We start from the raw sequence: 18,914 nt of genomic DNA, 5'->3' as shown, positions 1-18,914 counted from the left end.
TTGCAGACAACACCGCAGTCCAACTTGCCCAGAATGAACATAGCAAAATTCCATGAAGCTTGAGCGATTGAAGTTCGTATTCTTTTGCAATAATTTGCCTTGATCCGTTATACTGGTAAGTACTTGATTGAATCTGGTTTGTCGATGAGCTGCAATACTTCGGCAGCTTCTATGGCGTCTCGATGCGCGAGGGGAGGCTGAGCCTACAGACTACAGCTACTTCGGCAGCGTGAACGAACCTGTTTCAACAATGATGAACAAGTTGTTTTAACCAGGTTGTCACCATAAAGTAGTTGCTGTCAGACGACAGTTAGAATGCTGGTCATGGTACTATTGTATCACTATCTTGAGTACGAGAAAATGACATAGTATGAGAGGAATTTTATTAAAAGTATCACTATCGTGTTTTTGAGGTTTCTCAACGTCGAGCACAGGGATACAGCGCGGCGTCTTGGCTTCCTCTAGCGCTATTCACGACACCTAAACTCGAAGTAGAAGAAAAGTTATGGCCGATTGCCCGAGGCAACAAGACCTGACGACCAAAAACAATTTTTTTTGTAGTTTTAGAAAGCTAAAATCCTGTGCTATTTGATAGACCAATCAGCGACCTCTGAATCGTGCTAGAACATTCTAAAAGCATTCCTATTAGATCCTAGATTGCCTTTATAAATTGTTACCAATCAACAGCTTCCAGTTTCTCCTGAGCAGCGACGTCTTTCAGCTCCTCAAGAAGGTGGGGACAGGAGGAGCATCAGTTGCACTCGTGCTGTCGCCTCGATCCAGCCCCCGTCGCTGCTGTCAGACATGTTTTCAGAGTTTTTGCTCGTTTTCTCTGCTACGTAGAAACTGGACTCCTCACCACTCACCAACTTTCAAGGCCAATTTCAAAAACCGGAAAAAATACGTTAAACTTAGTGATAATTTCGAGAAAATTCCTCTCATATTAGATTTTATCACGGCTCTCTAACCGTGTTAGTTTTCCGTTGTTTGTAGATCAAGGGATCTCAAACCTCCAACATCTACCAAACCGAACTCTAGCAAGAATGCAAGAGTTAGTGGGTCTTGACGACCGAGTTGATCCACTCAATGGCAGCCGACACGCGAGAGTATATAGCTGGGTAGCCCTTGTCACCGCAGCCAGAGCCCCAGCTTGCCAAACCGATCAGAATATCGTCAGCGTCGCCGAGACCCTTCTCCTTGACCAGCGGGCCGCCGGTGTCACCGATGCATGAGTCCCTACCAGCAGCGCCACCGGCGCACACCGACGAGTTGTCCACGGCAAAAATGCGCGCGCAGTCCTCGTTGTCCCAGACCTCCAAGCCGACACTCTGCATTACGTTGGATCGTGTGCCGTTCGGGTAGCTGGTATCGCCCCAGCCCATTACCTTCGACCACATGCCCGCCATGATGTCGGAGCCATCCGCCTTAGGGAGCTTGATCGGGCTAAACTTGCTGGGCTTCTCGAGTGTCAGAATATCGAAGTCGTAAGAAAGATTGGTCTCGTTGAACAGTGTGTGGTTCTGGGCCGAAACCACCTTGATGCGCTCTCCATCCTTGGTACCGTTGATGTAGTGAGTGCCCACTGCAACCCAGTCGGGCGCCTCAAACCCCGTGCACGTCGCAGTCGTGAGGACATGCTTGGGGCTAATAAGTGCCCCACCGCAATAGGTATCGCCGTCAGCAGTAGAACGGACACCAACCGAGTACGCTTTCGTGCCGATCGGGACCTCTCCGCCGCCCAGGATGAGCGCGCGCTCAACGTGTTCAGTTTCGGCGCTAATAGCACCAGCCGCAACAAATGACGCCGCAGCGAGAGCTGAGATAACGTTCATAGCGTAGGTAGTTTGTAAGGAGTGCTCTGTGCAGTTCACGGCGAATCTCGAAGTGGTCTACTGGTAGACGCAGAGACGCACAAATTGCGGTCACATGGCGCCAGCGACGGTGGGATGCTATTAATTACTTACGATTTGGACAATTCACCGCGTGGTAAACACCAGTATAGAATACTCAAGAAAAAAAAAGCCCAGCATCGAGTCGATTTGAAAACGTGTGGGTGTGCCGGCGAATACGTGCACGGCAGGATACAGTACAGTACCCTCTCGTTTCTTTTATGGTCCACCCTCCGCTAAAACGGGGGGTCGCACTGTACCGTATTTGTCAGATTGAATGAGACACTAAATATTGCGTCAAAAATAAAACCTAATAAGGGTTTTTAGTTCGGTGGCGATTTCTCCGCCAATGGCACCCCTCCCGCACAACAACACGACCAAATATACATGCGAATTACGCTGTACAAAATTACTGAGGAACAATTTTTGTACCGGTAGGTACCTGTATCGTGAGTGGCACATGGATCACGATTTTGCTGGCAACGCCAGCGAGCGACGTGTGCTGCTGTCTCACATTATTGGTAAGGCGTGGGAAATGGTGGGTAGTGGCACCATCATTAGCGGCTCAGAAAGGCAAGCCATATTCCGGTGGGCCCTCGCTACGTGAACAGCAGATTCAAGGCGCACTTACTGCTTCCCGAGTAACTTCATAGTACATATTTTGATCTGCAACCATTATTTTATAGAGGTTTTATGCGCATCGGATGGTGCGTCACCCCTATGTTACTGAAGGGCGTATGTCTCACTCGATCCGACAAATACGGTAACACTGTCATGGACAGTGTTTCAAGGTCACCATGAGGCCGTGTGGGAACAGCATGTTGGAGAAACTTGAATCTGCTGGCTTCGCGGGTAATCTTTGGAATGTCTTTGTTGTACAATTGCATGCATTTACAGTTACAGTTGCTGTTACAGTTACAGCATGTACGCAATTAATATTTGCACAATAAAGTCATTCCAAAGATTACCCACCAAGCCAGGAGGTTCAAGTTTCTCCAACATGCTGCTCCCACATGGCCTACATGGTGAGCTTGAAACAGTGCATAGTACATGCACATGTGTTGTTGTATTGTAATACACTGTTTGTAGTAGACAAGAGAAATATATCCCCTCGGCTGCTAGTGCTTACGATCCCCCACGACTAAGCTTCAAGTACACATGTACATTGCAGTATCCGGAAAAAGCACCCACCGATACAGGTAAGTACCGTGAAACCGATGAGAACTACATTCGTGTTCTGAGCAAGTTTGCATGGCGCCTCGCTAGTAACAAAATCGTGGGCTTTGAACTCAAAGCTGTATTTTCCCTCGGGCCAAGATCCTGTGGATGACAATTGCCTCGTGGGTGCGTACTTTCGGCGGCGAGGAAAAAGTTCACTGGCTTTCGCTGTTTCGGAAGCGGACAGTCGACGATAGCGCGACCAAAGCCCCCGCATGACTTGGTACGTGCATATGGGATTAATCTGGGCTGGTGCTGGTTAGGGATCCAGCCAACTGGTGGCACCTATTTTTACAATTTCCAGTTATTTTTAGTAAATAATACTGTATTAAATGCAGCATTATTTACGCGGCCACGCCATACCATGTCAGTAAAGCACGAGATTTAGATAGTTCAAGCACACAATATTGGGTGTGTTGCTCCGCTGTGGTAGAGTGTGCATTATTGGCTTGGAGTAATCGTGCTTTTCAGTACCTATTATATATTAGAAATAAGGTAAGACTTTAGAAATTAAATAATAAGTGGGGTACATGAGACAACGAACCAGAGGTCGAAAAAAATAGTGCAATACAATAAATAATCAGTTTTTTCAATATAAATTTTTATTACTGGACTACACTGACCTCAATACAATATAAAATTGACCCAATTATTGGCAATAAATTTGCAAAAAGTGCCCCACTGGCAAATACCGAAAGTCTAGCCAATAAACCTCCAGTCTATAGGCCAGGGTCACTTGAGTGCAGTATCACCGCTGGCGCAACCCTGTGTGCGCCCTGGCTGCCGGGCTATAGAGGCTGCTACGTATTGCTTCTTCGAGTGTGACCCCGTCCAGGTATTGTGACAGAACCATGGGCTCCAGATTTTTGATGCTCCCTGGGGTGGGAGCTGCTGATCTTCCCGTACGACCGCGATGTCCATGACGAATGGCGCCATCTTCGTGAGATCCTTCTATGGCGCATCTACACAGCCATGCGCCTCCGGAACGATATTTATTTCCACGTGTGCGTGCGATCAGCCCATACATTCCCCGTTTGAGCTGCTCATTTGACACCACTACTAGCACCTCTATCGCCGATCAACCGAGTTTAATCTTAATAGTGACGGGATCAGGACAATTTTGCGCCTGGGGTTCCCTGAACCTGTTGATGACGCCGTTCAACTCCCAGCTAGCACCATTAGATTGAGCCTACTCTCTTGAAATTGCGATCTCAACTGCTATATCCCTCTGTAAAGTCATATAAGTTGTATCATTTCTGTACCAATACAATATAAATTGCGGCAATTTTTATTATTGTTTAGCTTAAAATTGCAGTTTTTATTAGTGCCAGCCGGTGGATCCAATTCAATATCATACTGTATTGGCGGACCACTGCAACGAACCCTTGTTCAGGTGGCAGCACACGTTCTGGGTGTATTGTCCGGGCTAGGATTTATAGGTAAGACTACAGTTCCTCCAGTAATTAGTATGGGCTCAAAATTAGTCTGTCTTAAAAATTAGTCGGGGCCAGACTAATTCATGTGCTACAGAAATCAGGATGTTCATATTTAGTCTAGGCACAAATATTTATAATTAGTCTGACTGTCTGAATTGTAGTGTATTTCAGAACGTGTGACACTGCTTGTCCAAGTAGATTCTGTCGAGATTGGCATGTTGGCCATCCGTTCATTTTGAATTCGCACGAGACGAGGGCCTAACGTCGATGCAATGCCGCCTAAGTTCCCACGCTATTGACACGACGATAGCCTACGAAAAGATGGGTAACACTCTTTAGTTTTCCTAGTCCACAACGCTACCTTAGACGTCGACCGCATCGTGTATTACTGCCCGGCTAGCGAGCTGTAATTGAGAGTGTGCGAATGAGGCTTGGTAGTCGAGTGAGTAGTTGGAAGGAAATCCGAAAGTGAGCTCGATTTAGGTTAGTGTGTTTGCCAGCTAGCAGTCCCTACTGTATGCAATGTTCCCTAGTAGGTGAGGCTTGTAGATGTGGTCCAAACGATCTCGGCTGCGGTCCAAACGAAGTTGCCAGTCGTAAGACTGATCCGCCTAGTCACGGCTGCGGCTCAAAACGGTTGACTCAACACATGCAAATCATAAGCACCCAAATTGAAGTTGTCGTCCAATCACATTCCAGTATCAGAGATAGTTCAGCCAATCAGGTTGGGAGATCTTCCCATCTTCAACCACAGACCCCGGTGGCACGTGCTAGCAGGCACAGGCCGTCTGCCTCGCGGTAGGGATCCAGTCGATCAGACAGCGAAGTGCAACCTCAACACCCCCAATCAATTCGATGTCTCGAGCTTGGGTCCAACATTGCTACACATCATCAAGTAGCGGAGCGTCTTCGACGATAGACCCTTTGTCATGAAGTCAGCGAGCTGGTTCTTGGTCTCCACATACTCCAGCGCGACTTCGTTGCTCACCACCTTCTCGCGAATGAAGTGGTAGCGTATGTCGATGTGTTTCGTGCGAGCTTGGTATCCAACATTCTTCGCCAGTGCCATCGCACCTTGGTTGCCTTCGTAGATCACCGTAGCCCCCACTTGTTCAGTGCCAATGGCCTTCAATAGACGGCGCATCCAGACGCACTCCTTCACGCATTCGCTCAGTGCCATATACTCGGCCTCTGTAAAACTTAACGCGACAGTCTTCTGATACGTCGAACGCCACACCACAGGAGCACCGCACATCATTAACATCGTCCCGCTTACGGAACGACGGTCGTCGCGGCTGCCGGCCCAGTCCGCATCCGAGTAGGCGACGAGCTCGGTTCCACATAACCCATCGTACGTGATGCCCACGTCCTTGGTCTTCAGTAGGTAGCGCACTACCTTGATTCCGGCATCCCAATGCTTCTGGCCAGGGTTCTCCAGGAAACGACTCAACTTGGCAACCGCGACCCAAATGTCAGGTCGTGTTCCACATGCCAGGTACATCAGGCTGCCCACCAGCGATCGGTAGGGTTTCGACTTCATCTTGGTCTTCTTTTCTTCCGCCTGCGGTTCGTCGGCCTTGGTCAGATGAACTCCAGATTCCGTAGGCGATATGCACGGCTTCGAGTTCTCTTGCCCAAACTTCTTGATGATCGACTCGGTGTACGCTTGTTGAGAGATCGTCAGTGTCTTGTGATCCATGTTGTAGTCAATCTCAATTCCAAGAATGAAACGTGCGCGCCCGAGGTCCTTGATTCGAAACTTCTCCGCGATTCCAGCCTTCACCGATGTAATCACCGCATTGTCCCGCGATGCGATCAGCATGTCGTCCACGTAGAGACACACAATGCAGTGATCGTCTCCGTCCCCTCTTGTGTACACACACGGGTCGGCGTCAGCAGGCTTGAATCCCATCACCTTGAGGTGCGCGTCAATCGTTTCGTTCCATACTCGTGACGCCTGCTTGAGTCCGTACAACCTTTGCAGCAACATACAAACGACGGCCTCTTCACCATCGTCTTCGGCAAGTGTCAAGAGATCTCGGAGTCCCTCTGGCGAGTCCATGTAGATCTCTTCTTCTAGCTTGCCATACAGGAACGCGGTGTCGACGTCGCATTGCTCGATGTCGTGTCCATCTGCGACGCACTTCGCCAGATTGGCGCGAATCGAGTTCAGGTAAGCCACCGGGGCGTACGTCTCTTCATAGTCCACTCCGTGACGTTGCGAGTAACCCTTGGCTACGAGACGGGCCTTGTGACGAATGAGTTGTCCCTTCTCGTTGCGTTTCAATGCGAATACCCAACGACAGCCGATCGGTCGTTGGTGAGCTGGTCTCGGCACCAGCTTCCATGTCTTGTTTGCTACGAGCGACTTCAACTCGCTCTGCATAGCCCTCTTCCATTCCACTTGGTCCGCACTCGCCATAGCTTCTTCATATGACGTCGGGACCTCTTCCGTTGCAGCCATTGCTTGGCCACCTTCAATTGCATGTTGGTCCTCGTTAACCTGAACTCTGCCTTGAATCATCTTCTGGCGCTTCGTGCCAGTAGTCGAGGGCGCCACGACTTGTTTCTTGCGAGCGCCTGCCTCTTCGGGATCCGTTGTCTCGTCAATGTGGCGGGCACGCGATCGGGTAATCATATGATGTGTCGATCCGTATGGCACGATCGCATCGTTTACGCCCATGTCACGTTGAAGTGGGATAACGTCCCCAACTTCAGAATCCATTGGCACGACTTGTCCTGACTCGTCCGGTTGATACCCGCCATGGCTGGGCTGTTCCACCTTGACTTCATCGTCATCCAGCTCCATTTTCTCCACCATGTCATCCAGACTTGTTGTTTCCACGAACTTCACGGTGCGCACGATGTGCACCTTCCCGTCACCACGTTGAGAACTCGGTATCCATTGACACCATCCTCGTAGCCCACGAAACGACACTTGAAGGCCTTGGCATCAAACTTGCGACGCTTGTCGTCGAGAATGTGCGCGTAGCCGACTGAACCAAATACCTTCATGTTCTTGAGCTGCGGCTTGGCTCCATGCACAATTTCGTAGGGCGTCTTGACGTTCACCGAGTTGGGGAGCCGGTTGATGATCCACGCAGCCGTGTTTACGGCTTCGGCCCACCACTTTTTCTCGATGGCTTCGTGGTAGAGCATACAGCGCGCCATCTCCACCAAACTTCGGTTCATGCGCTCAGCCAGTCCATTCTGCTGAGGCGTGTATGGCATGCTTGATGTCACTGCGGTCGAGGTAGGCCTTGAACTGCTTGCCCATGTACTCGCCACCATTATCAGAACGTAGGCGCTTGATCGCCTTGCCTGTTGCGTTTTCGATTGCTGCCTTGAAGATCTTGAACTTCAACAGCACTTCCGATTTGCCCTTCATGAAGTAAACGGTCACATGACGTGACTAGTCATCGATGAAGGTTACCGCGTACGAGCAGCCACCAGGGGTTATGGTCTGCATCGGACCCATCACGTCCGTGTGCACCAGATCCAGTACGCCCGCACTCTTGACGAGCTTCTCCGGGTGTCGCGGATAGTCGTCCGCTCTCATCTTGCCCATGCAGCAGCCTGCGCAGACGGTACCACTTGTGACATCATCCGAAACGCAAGGCACTCCGTCTGCCATGGTCAACAGCTGTTCGTAACGTTTGAACGGGATGTGGCCGAGACGGGCGTGCACAACGGCCCATGGCTCCTTACGAGATGTCGTCGCCGCACGACACACCTCGCCCCCCCACTATCTTCAACTTGTAGACGTTTCCAAAACGCTTGGCCTCCATGACGGTAGCATCACCATAGCGAAAGACACACTTGTCCTTGCTGAACTGCGCGACGACGTCCTTCTCGGCCAGCTTCGCAACCGAGATGAGGCTTCCATCAACTTCAGGGATGTATAGCACATCCGACAGCATGACAGACGTTCCGTCCATCAGCTTCATTCCGACGGTGCCCTTTGCAACTGCGTCGATCTTCGTGCCATCCGCGATCGTGATGAAGACTGGCGTCTTCAGCTCCTTCATGGACACGAACTTGTCCCGGACGCTGGTCATGTGCGAGCTGGCACCGGAGTCCACGAGCCACTCCGACTTGTCCATCGCACCCGTTGCCGTAAACGCGAAGTCGGACGCAGCCTGTCCGACTTGCCCACGTTCGTTGTCGACCTTCTTCTTGCAGCACTCGAATTCCTTGTGGCCAGTCTTCTTGCAGTAGAAGCACTTGCCGTTGAACCGATGCTTGAAATTCTCCTTCTTCTTCGTAACAAACGCCTTCTCTTGAGCCGATGACGATTCGTCCGAGGCTTCAACACCAGCGAGCGCTTGGATTGCGTACGAGAGCGTCATGTTCGGCGTGTTCTCGAGCACGGTACTGATCATCCGGTACTCATCGGTCAAACTGCCGAGCAGCAGCACGAGTTGGCGGGTCTCGTCGAGAGGCTCACCAATCGTCTCCATTTGGAGCACGATTTCCTTGAATCGGTCCACGTGCGTCGTGAACCGCGTACCGGGCTCCATCTTGAAGTTATGCAGCTTCTTGGTGACGAGGAGTCGGTTCTTGAGCGTGCTCCGGTTGAACTGCTCCTGGAGCATGGTCCATGCGTCCATCGCAGTCATCGCACCACGGATGTAGACTTGGAATGTGAGGCTGACGTCGCCAGCGATCACCCCAAGGGCTTTCAGATCATCGGTCTTCCATGCATCCGTGGTGCGGTTGCTCACTGGGTCGAACTCTGCCTTGATGATGTGAGGCAGCAGTTCCTTGCGCGAGAGCTTCATCCGCATGTTGAACTCCCAGTGGAAGTAATTATCTTCCACGAGCTTGACGGTGTCCGCGTAGCTTGGACTCATAACCAATTGAGAGTGTGCGAATGAGGCTTGGTAGTCGAGTGAGTAGTTGGAAGGAAATCCGAAAGTGAGCTCGATTTAGGTTAGTGTGTTTGCCAGCTAGCAGTCCCTACTGTATGCAATGTTCCCTAGTAGGTGAGGCTTGTAGATGTGGTCCAAACGATCTCGGCTGCGGTCCAAACGAAGTTGCCAGTCGTAAGACTGATCCGCCTAGTCACGGCTGCGGCTCAAAACGGTTGACTCAACACATGCAAATCATAAGCACCCAAAATTGAAGTTGTCGTCCAATCACATTCCAGTATCAGAGATAGTCCAGCCAATCAGGTTGCGAGATCTTCCCATCTTCAACCACAGACCCCGGTGGCACGTGTTAGCAGGCGCAGGCCGTCTGCCTCGCGGTAGGGATCCAGTCGATCAGACAGCGAAGTGCAACCTCAACAGCTGTGGGGACTGCAAGTCGGCACTCATGCAGCCACCAAGATGTTGTCAAGCATTGATTGGCCGACCGAGGAGGAAACTGCCTCGCCATCGATTCCTCGCAAGCGTAAGTTTTGATGTTTTCTGATTTTATCCAAAGTCCGGAGTCAATGCCATTCAGGTGCCGTTATTAGCTTATCACATACTCTGTTGAATATGATATGTGATGATGAAGATCTGTGTGTGTCTAATGCCTGTTATTTTGAATAGCCTGTTTGTTTTACAAATTTTGCTGCTATGTTGACCCATCCAGTTGAGATTGAAATAAAATACCTACTCTTTTGCATAATCACTAAGCAACGATAATACCTGTGGCAAATGATTTATCTATCTATTCAAGCGACATCCGTCGGGTTTTCCTCTTCTCGAGCAACATGCAGTTGGAGAATGTTGACGTTACTCCCTCTTCTGCTTTTATAAAGCTTCCGACACAGATCTTCTTACAGCCGTAGCTGTAGGTACGGAGGATAGAGAACCTCGATAAATGTGAACAAGAGTGCACCCTGGCATTATCCGCGGAAAGTAAAATGAAAGATAAGAGAATGCATGTCATGATCAAGTAAAAACTAGTGGATTGAACTAAACCTAGACTGCTTTTTAGTAGCACGAAATTTTACAACATAGATGACTTGAGCTAGATTCATAATTGAGAACTTTAGTTTCTGGAGTTGGAGCTACATAAAATCCGGATAATCGGAAATAATCTGCAAATGAACTACGGATAAAATACTGGAAGATAGTCCCATACTTCACTCCAGTGGAGCTATCGAGAACCTGCAAATCCAAGGAGTTTGTTTTTGGAGCAGTGCCAAAATAGCACCAAACCTGAGATAGCTCCGGTAACTACAGTTCTCTACACCATTGCACGGCGTTATTCTCAGAGTCAACACTCAAATTCAAAAAGTGCGCACTGGAATTCAAAATACCTTCTACATCTTATGCCTTCGTATAATTATTGTCATGTGAAATGTCGTATTATGATTTTCTACAGATTATACCCCACTCCTTGGCACAAATAATGAACTTCAGAGTGGCATACATATGAAAAATATGCGGTAATGAGATGAGAGGAGCACTACAATAAGAATCTACCTATTGTTTTATGCTGTGCGGTCCGCAAATTTTAATTAATTTAAGCTCTGGCTTTTAAAAAAGCCAGAGCTGTTCCAGGCGAGGCACGGCGTTGTGTTTTGAAAAGTGGTGTTGTGGGGACAAAAGGGTACAAGGTACCGACATATGTTAGCCAATCTAATGCCTCGATTATTTTATTAAAATACCAGCTCAACGTTTGCTGGATCGTGAACTACGGCCTTAGAGCATCTCCACGGTCTACGCTATACTCTACACTAAAGCACGTTTACCGGATATATATTTTCAGCGTAGTAAGAGCATCTCCTCCGATCTACGCTATACTCTACGCTAAAGGGCGTTTACTGGAAATATATTTTTAGCGTAGTAAGTTATCTCTCCACCGGCCTACGCCAAACGCTATAAATAAATTCTGACCCGGCGAAAATGCCAGAGGTCACCTGGTATCCGGCTCTTGATAGCGTACGCCCGATATATTTAGGGGCCCTTCATTTCTAGAGGATCAAGCGCGGGATCGCAGCAAACGAGATGACCGAGAAGGGCAAGAACTTCAGTATCAAGGAAGCTAAGTAGCAGCTCGTGCTTCAGCCGGAAGGCCTCCGCGTTGCGGCTGGAGTTGTTGAAGCCCCGCAAACCAATCGACGGGAATACGGTGGTCAATGCATGGAATGGCGGATAGCATACCGCCAATCGCGGTGTTTTCCTCTAACGCGGGCTTGCTTAGCTTATTCCGCCTCAACTCAGCATCACCATTGCCGCTCCTAATTCGATCACGATCTGACAGCCCGGAATTAACATGGGAATTAGCTGACCCAATGCATAATTAGGGTCGATAAGGGAATTCTCTGGATTTTATCCAGAGTCCGTAGTTGGATGCCACTCAGGTGCCATTATTCTCCAATCGAATTACCTGCTGAATATGATTCGTTCGGTTCGGTTCAATAGGCGCATGACGGGACTGTGATGTTGAATTACCTGTGCTCTAATCAAAGTATGCTGGTGTGTTGACCGCTCCAGTTTTTATTAAGTTAAAAAAAACTATCATTTCAAATAACTTGTGCTCGAGTATAATACCTGTGACAGGTAATTTATCTGAGCACTCGAGCGACATCCGCGGATTTTTTCCGCGTTTAGGTAACATGCAGTCCTCGTGATGATGAGGGGTGGTCGCCTCCGTTCATTATGACAAAGTCGTGCGCCACACGAAGAGAAGCTCTGAAATTTCTTGGCCTAAATTTGAAGCAGATGAAGCAAAGTTACGCCCTGTCTCGATTTGTTTATTTCTCATTGCCTACGCGGCGTGGTCACGGTCACAGGCAAACTCTAACAAGGCTTCATTTGTGGACCGCACATCATAACAATAGATAGATTCTTGCTACTGCTCTCATCTTTTCTTTAATAATAACAGGAAATAGGTGGTTTAGCTGTTTCTCCCACCGCGCTACTGCCCCAAACGGAAATAATACAGTAATCGGACCTAAAACAGAACTGCATTTCAATAGTAAGTGGGAAATTCGCCTTCACTTTTTACCAGTCACACTTCGAGATAGCACTGCTGGAAACTGATACTCTATTAGTAGATAAGACTTGACATGCGTATGGTCTGCACAAGGAACTATGTCAGTAATACGGACGTGTTAGCTCGCGCGAACCGTACAATGAACCAAAATTGTTATTGGTCAGATAATAGTTTACCTACGTTAGACAACGTTACTCCCGAATTCACCAAATAAAACATCCACAGCCTCAACGACAAAAGTGTCGCTTCCCCTGGCCGTCGAATGTGAGCGTCGTACCACGTATTTTCTGTTGGAGTAATTGACCTCACAGAGGAATTAGGACAGAGGAGGACAGTATGTCACGGGCATGTAGTTCTCAAATTTCCAAGTCAGCCTAACCCGCCCTGTCATCCGAAGAGCCAAACCATGAAGTTCCTGCCCTACGTCGTTCTCTTTGCTGTCACTGCTGCCGTACCCAGCTCTGCCACACGGGACCTGGGAGATCAAGCTGCCCCCTCGTTCCAAATTTGTGAGGCCATGCGACGTGGATGCCTGTGGCCCAGCCAACTCCGGCAAAAACATTAACACCAGCAAATGCTGCAACTCTCTCAGCGATCATCCTGTGTACAAAACCTTTAAGCTCTGCTGTGCCCAAAGCTGCACGATTGACTCCCCGTGCATTGTGAAGTGGGCGGCTGAACAAGCAAAGCAAGTCAAGGCATAGACTTCGTTGGAGCAACCAATTTGAGTTTCTTTTCAACACAAACAATACAAACCATGCACTCGACTACTCAGTAAATCGTAAAAAAAATTGAACGTATCAGACAAACGTATATTGTGTGTTACTTTCATTTAATGAAGTCCGCGCGGAGCGGGACGGCGTCTGGGGGGAACAAGACCTGAGCTCGGAAAAATAATTATTTTATTGAGAGGGTGGGTCAACTGTCGCTGGGCTGTGCAGCACCCGCGGCCACGACAGCATCACCCGTCACCTCCATCCTCAGCTCCACGCCATTTGACAAACAAAACCACTTATGCAGTTAGAGCCCTGGTTCGACTCCAGGTCCATGGGTTAGCCTTCGTGCAACACCTGATTTTAATGCGATTGCATAATAGATTTCAAGAATACGAGCTTATTGGCTAATAAATTTCGCACTTAGCTGAGGTGGACGACACAGGAAAACATTCAGGTAATTTATAGTTTTGTGCAAGATATTATATCCAGCTTGAAAACCAAGCGGTAATCTCTATCCAACTAATATTCGATTTTGAAGGGTATTTGACTTGGCAAACCCGAACACCCACTGGCGCCGCCTCTTAGTTCTAACTTAAATAATTTTCAGAGAAATTAGCGCTGAAATAAGTTCTTCAGAGAACTTTGCTCTGAAATTAATTTCAGAGAATTATTATACTGGGAACACCCGAAGAATGAGGGGGGGGGGGGGGTAATTGCGTGTTGTGACGCGTAACCTGGATAAACCATCGTGCCACACTAGCCAGGCTGGTCTAGAACGAAAGTTGAACCGATCCCCGTGGGCCAGTGGTCAAACCCTGACGCGGAGACCGGGAGGTACCGGGATCGATCCCCGCCGAGTGCGGGACTTTCCACGGAGGCCGGAGATAGGCAATATCTTGGACGAGCAGCCACTCCGTGGAGTGGTCCGCCCTGCCAACCCGCACCCCGGTGTAGGATAGTTGGGTGGGCTGGAGGCCCCAAGTGCCGAAAATTGCCCCATAGTGTAATGAGGGGTATCAGAACCCGGTCCCGAAATGGGTCGGATAGCCACAGGCATCCCCACCAGAGCAAGCCTCAAGCCTGGTGTGTGGGTTCTGGTGGCTTAAATCTCTAGAACGAAAGTTGAGCCAGGAGGGTCCAGCCTGAAGGATGTGGACCCTCTTCATGAGGGGAGATCGCTGTGGCACCCATGATTTTCGTGGGCGGCCATGATGTTCTCAACCAAGTAGTGGATGAGCTCCGCAAGAGCGCAGTGTCGTCTCAGAAGGTGGGCAGCATCCAGCTCTTCGTGCCCACTCCTGGTCATGGTCGACAGCGACCACCGCTGCAGAACGGTAATTACACCAAGAAGTAGATCAACAAGTGGTATCATACTACAGAATTCCTGCAGCAGGGAACAGAATTCGTCTCAACCCGAAAATGCTGTGATTTTCCTAACTTTTTGTTGTTGTTAGCAAACTAACGATGTTGTAACGGGAGGGCCCATGCGATGTACCCACCTGACCTGGGAGACGATGGCGGACGACGGCAAGGAGCAGATGGACGGGCCGGACAACTGTATGGTGGTGATACGCTGCACGATGGATGCTAGTACCTCGTGACGGCGACGACCGACGGCCTGTGTTTGGCTAAAATACCGTGGAGTGGCACAATCGGAGACACGCATGGGCGAAGGCCAGCGCCGATGTCGAGTCAACGTTGAAGGACGGCCGCTTGACGGCCAAAGAGCGGTCAAGAAAGCCGCTCAATTGAGAATTTGCAGGTCAACAAGCAAGCGGTCAACTTTGGAATTTGCTGGTCGACGCGTAGGCTGGAAGCCGGCAACGGCGTGTTGGGGGGTACACACGTGACAAACGAGTCGCACACGACGTACACGACGAACGAGGCGTGCACGACGCACACAACGAACGAGGAGAATGTGGCGAGGTTAGCTGGAAAATTCCGACTCGCCAGTCGACTACCCGAACCCGCTCGACCGACCCAAGATTGACTACGCCGAACTTCAAGTGGACTGGCCCGCTCCTGGTAAAATGGTCTGGCTAGGTCTGAGACTTGGGTGCATTCCGCCCAGACGCTGGGCTAAGCCGTCATCCAGCCGAGACCCGGGGTGATTGACTCTGACCACCCGGGGTCTGAGCTGAGAGTCCAGAGTCCGAACTAAGATCCCTGAGTCTGAACGCAGCCTTCGCCGTGAATATGGATTCTGAGCTGAGAGTCCTGATGCTGAGCTGAGATCCCGGACTCTGGGCCCAGCGTTCGCTGTGATCATGGAGTCTGAGCTGAGAGCCCCGGGTCTGAGCTGGAAGTATGGAGTCTGAGCTGAGATCCCGGAGGCTGGGCCCAGCTCCCGCTGTGGCCATGGAGTCTTTGCCTAGCGTGTGGAGTCTCATCCAAGAGTCTGAGATCTGGGCGAAGTCCAGGGTCTGAGCGGGTTGGCTCAGAGGGGTCTGGGATATGTCGACTTGACAGTTTCAATCAGTCACTTCATATCATCCGTACCACCCTATGGCACCCCCTTTGTGGGTATAAGCGCCTCACCCGCAGTGACCAATTGACATCGCCGTGGACGTCTACGTGGCTGGCCTGACCTCGGTCGTGGTGGATACAATGATCTGCCCAGCACGAAGAGTCGCCCAAGTCAGTATTTGGCGGATTTCATTTCACCATTGTTCAAGGTGTACCCAGAGAAATTGCGCCCTCACTTGATAAGTCTTAGTTTTTGCATACGTTAAATTCAATCAGAGTTTGATTTGCCCCCAAAGACGCAAGTGGTGCTTCTGCAGGGTCCAAGGAGATCATCCGACCAAATTCAGCTCCACATACCAACTCAGTTGCTATTCCTACGGAGTAGCAACGATGGGGGTACTTCATATTGCTATGTACATGGGTGATTGTATACCTGGTGTCGTGTTTTCGGGCGGAAGGTGATTCGCCCTGATGTTTCAGGCAGAGCAGCACCTGGGATAGTGTTTTCCAGGGCTGCTGGTGGATCTGTGTGGCGCGATTGATCTGGGATAGTGGATAGATGTTTCGCCTACATAAAGGCGTGGTGCGCGGAAGTCCCAGGACGCAGAGCGAGAACCCTGGATCAAGACAGGCTCAACTGTAACGGGGTTACACGCACAAGTGGCTACAAGCCACTTGTGATTTTAACAGATAAATATCTGTTAAAAGTTTTAGATTCTTCCTCACTTTGGTGTATGTCACACCAATGGATACATTGAAGTGGGCCACCACAATGAGTGGTCCACACCTACCCAAAGATCCTATTGGTAGAAAGCAGCATCTTTCTACCAATTAGAGATGTGCATGTGGGCGGGGCTCTGACAGCCAGCCGCTGTTAACCCCTTTCATAGATGATAAACCGTTTTAGCAGATTTAGGAGGAAGATCAATTTACAAACAATACAGTTCTCATTTTACCTAATCTAAGTCACTTGGAGTCTTATCTGATTTAAATTATATTTGTGTATTCAAATATAATTAACTCAAGTAATTACTAAGTACTTACGCTTCCTCATACACGTAGCGCAACGTGTAAGCAAAAGTAGTGAGTCAAGTTAGACCCACTACACCACCGTACCCTCGCTCTGATTGGTCGATATGATTTAATCTAAGTGGGGGGGATTACATGGAATAGTGATCCTTGCACTATTCTGGGATGGCTACAAAAGGTCACTCCCCTGAGTAGTGACACAATAGGCTTGAGAGCCAACCGATACATTTTATATAGGATAAACTATAGGGAACTTCGGATTTGTATGCAGGGCAAATCTGTACTAACCTATAACTACACTCAGTCTTAGATCTACCGTACTTCTGATCAAGCCAGGGACACGTGAACTGCCGTTCACTGAGATTTTGTATACTCTCGTGAGCACACTTCCTCTGTGCAAGGTGCTCGCGTGGCCCCGTCACAGTCCATGCCACGGCAATCGGTATCAATGTTTGCAGTGTACTTCACAACACAGGTGTTCCCAGCCAAGACGCAGACGACCTAGTTCAGTCGTGCCGCCATAAGTAAGTTACCTTCCATGTGGTGATGCAAATCCACTAAAATCCTCGCTACCGTTCGGTGCGAGATTCGCCAACAATGCCCGCCTTCCCAATAGGGTCAACGGGAGTTGGATCAATACCTGTAGACCAGGAACGATCCCTTACATCGGGTCAGTTGCAAGCACTTCTTTGCGGCAAGGTTATCTTTGGTCAACCCAAAACCTGCACTACCTAGCCACGAGCGAGGGCTAGGATGCAACATAGCGCTCTCGCGCAACCCCCTGCAGTCCCTCACAATAAAGGGTACCGGCTGGTAAGGCCTAACACAGGGGGGGGGGGGGGGCGAGGGAATCCTCGGTCGGTAGGTAAATACACTCAGGGACACTCTCGTCCCACAAATCTATAGTGAACGACTATATAAAGTCGCCCCAGCCTCCGGCCACGCCAACTCTTGGCCTAGCCTAGGTGGACTCTCGGTCAGGTAACCTTAAGTCCCCCAACATGCATCCCCACGCAGCCGAGCGTATCCAGGCACTACAATAAGCTAGCTACACTTGCCGAAGTCGGACTTGACCCTTGTTGGCTTTGGGGGAAGACTGTTCTTATTTTCTGAGTATCCAGAGGTCCTGAGGACCTCTGCGCGTCATCGTACGGCTAGTCCTATGTCGCTATACAAATATCTAATATAAACGGGTCTCGACGAGGCAACCTCGGACTCATCAGATGGTGACCGAGGCTTCGCGAGTAAGTACGACCGGGTCTACACTACTAAGTCCGAATGTACCAAAATATTGGTACAGGCTGAATGCGAATCCTCGGAGTCCTCGGTCGGGGGTTCATTAGGGCCCGCCGGGGCTCCTGCTCGCTTCACCGAGGAAAACGTATGTCGCCACATGCAGCCGTGTGCACTCCTTCACCGCGATACTCCGAACTAAGTTCGGGTCGCCGTCGCGGTTGACTCGGGCCAATTACGGGCGGTCCGCATCCTCACATCCATGTCTACGGCATTGGTCCGCTATTTTTTCGTCTCTTCATATTTTATTTACTTAACACTGTGGCGGGCTCACTTACCTTGCCCGAGCCGCTGGGCAGGTCGTACACTCGCGCTGTGGGTTCGCACGCGAGTTCCAATCGTCAACACCGTGATGGCTGTCAGCGATCACTTGATCTCCCCCTGCCGGAACGTCCACCACCGTACCCGCCCCAATTTTTATGAAGGGGTTTAATTAACTTCCATATTGAATAGACACTAACTTTCGCTAGCAACTACTCCCTCGTTCTGTAGCGAGCTCCGTCTGCACGTACGCTCAACACCGTTGATCGTCCACAGATCCCGCATCACGCGTAGGAGCAGCTCGGTCTCGTCCCATTGCTCTCACTTGCGTCGAGTACCGTCTGAGACCCGATCCTTGTGTTGCTCGTCGCCTCAGTCTAAGCCAACAGGACACTCACGTCCTGCGAAATCTCGTTCTCGTCCGTCTCGTTCACCTCGTTCTTGTGGCGAAGCGCCTCTCAACTAAACAGGTAAGGCGCTCAGATCGCACAACCACGGACTTGGCTCAGCTCGACACAGCTCAGCTCAGCTCAGCTCTCCTTCTGCACTGCTCAGCTTGGTCAGCTTAGCGCCACTTCATCAAAGCTCAGCTCTTCTCAGCTCAGTACGGCTTCGCTCAGCCTAGTTCGAGGTGGTGTGTGTTGCTTCCTCACTCGTGTAAACCCTTGTGT

General features: G+C 49.9%; 1 protein-coding gene across 1 annotated transcript; it reads right to left on the bottom strand.

The window, feature by feature from the left end:
• Nucleotides 1-1,052: 1,052 nt before the first annotated feature.
• IUM83_03748 (serine protease trypsin-like protein) lies at nt 1,053-1,832 on the bottom strand (the record flags this gene model as incomplete). The annotated part of the gene is made up of 1 exon (XM_067927777.1): nt 1,053-1,832. One exon carries the CDS (start codon nt 1,830-1,832, stop codon nt 1,053-1,055), a length of 780 nt encoding a protein of 259 aa, XP_067795464.1.
• Between the last annotated feature and the right edge of the window lie 17,082 nt (nt 1,833-18,914).

Source organism: Phytophthora cinnamomi, assembly GCF_018691715.1.
Source record: "Phytophthora cinnamomi strain GKB4 chromosome Unknown Contig21, whole genome shotgun sequence".
Classification (NCBI taxonomy): Eukaryota; Oomycota; class Peronosporomycetes; order Peronosporales; family Peronosporaceae; genus Phytophthora; species Phytophthora cinnamomi.
Note: the sequence above shows the minus strand (reverse complement) of the source record. Positions and strands in the feature narration are given on the sequence as shown.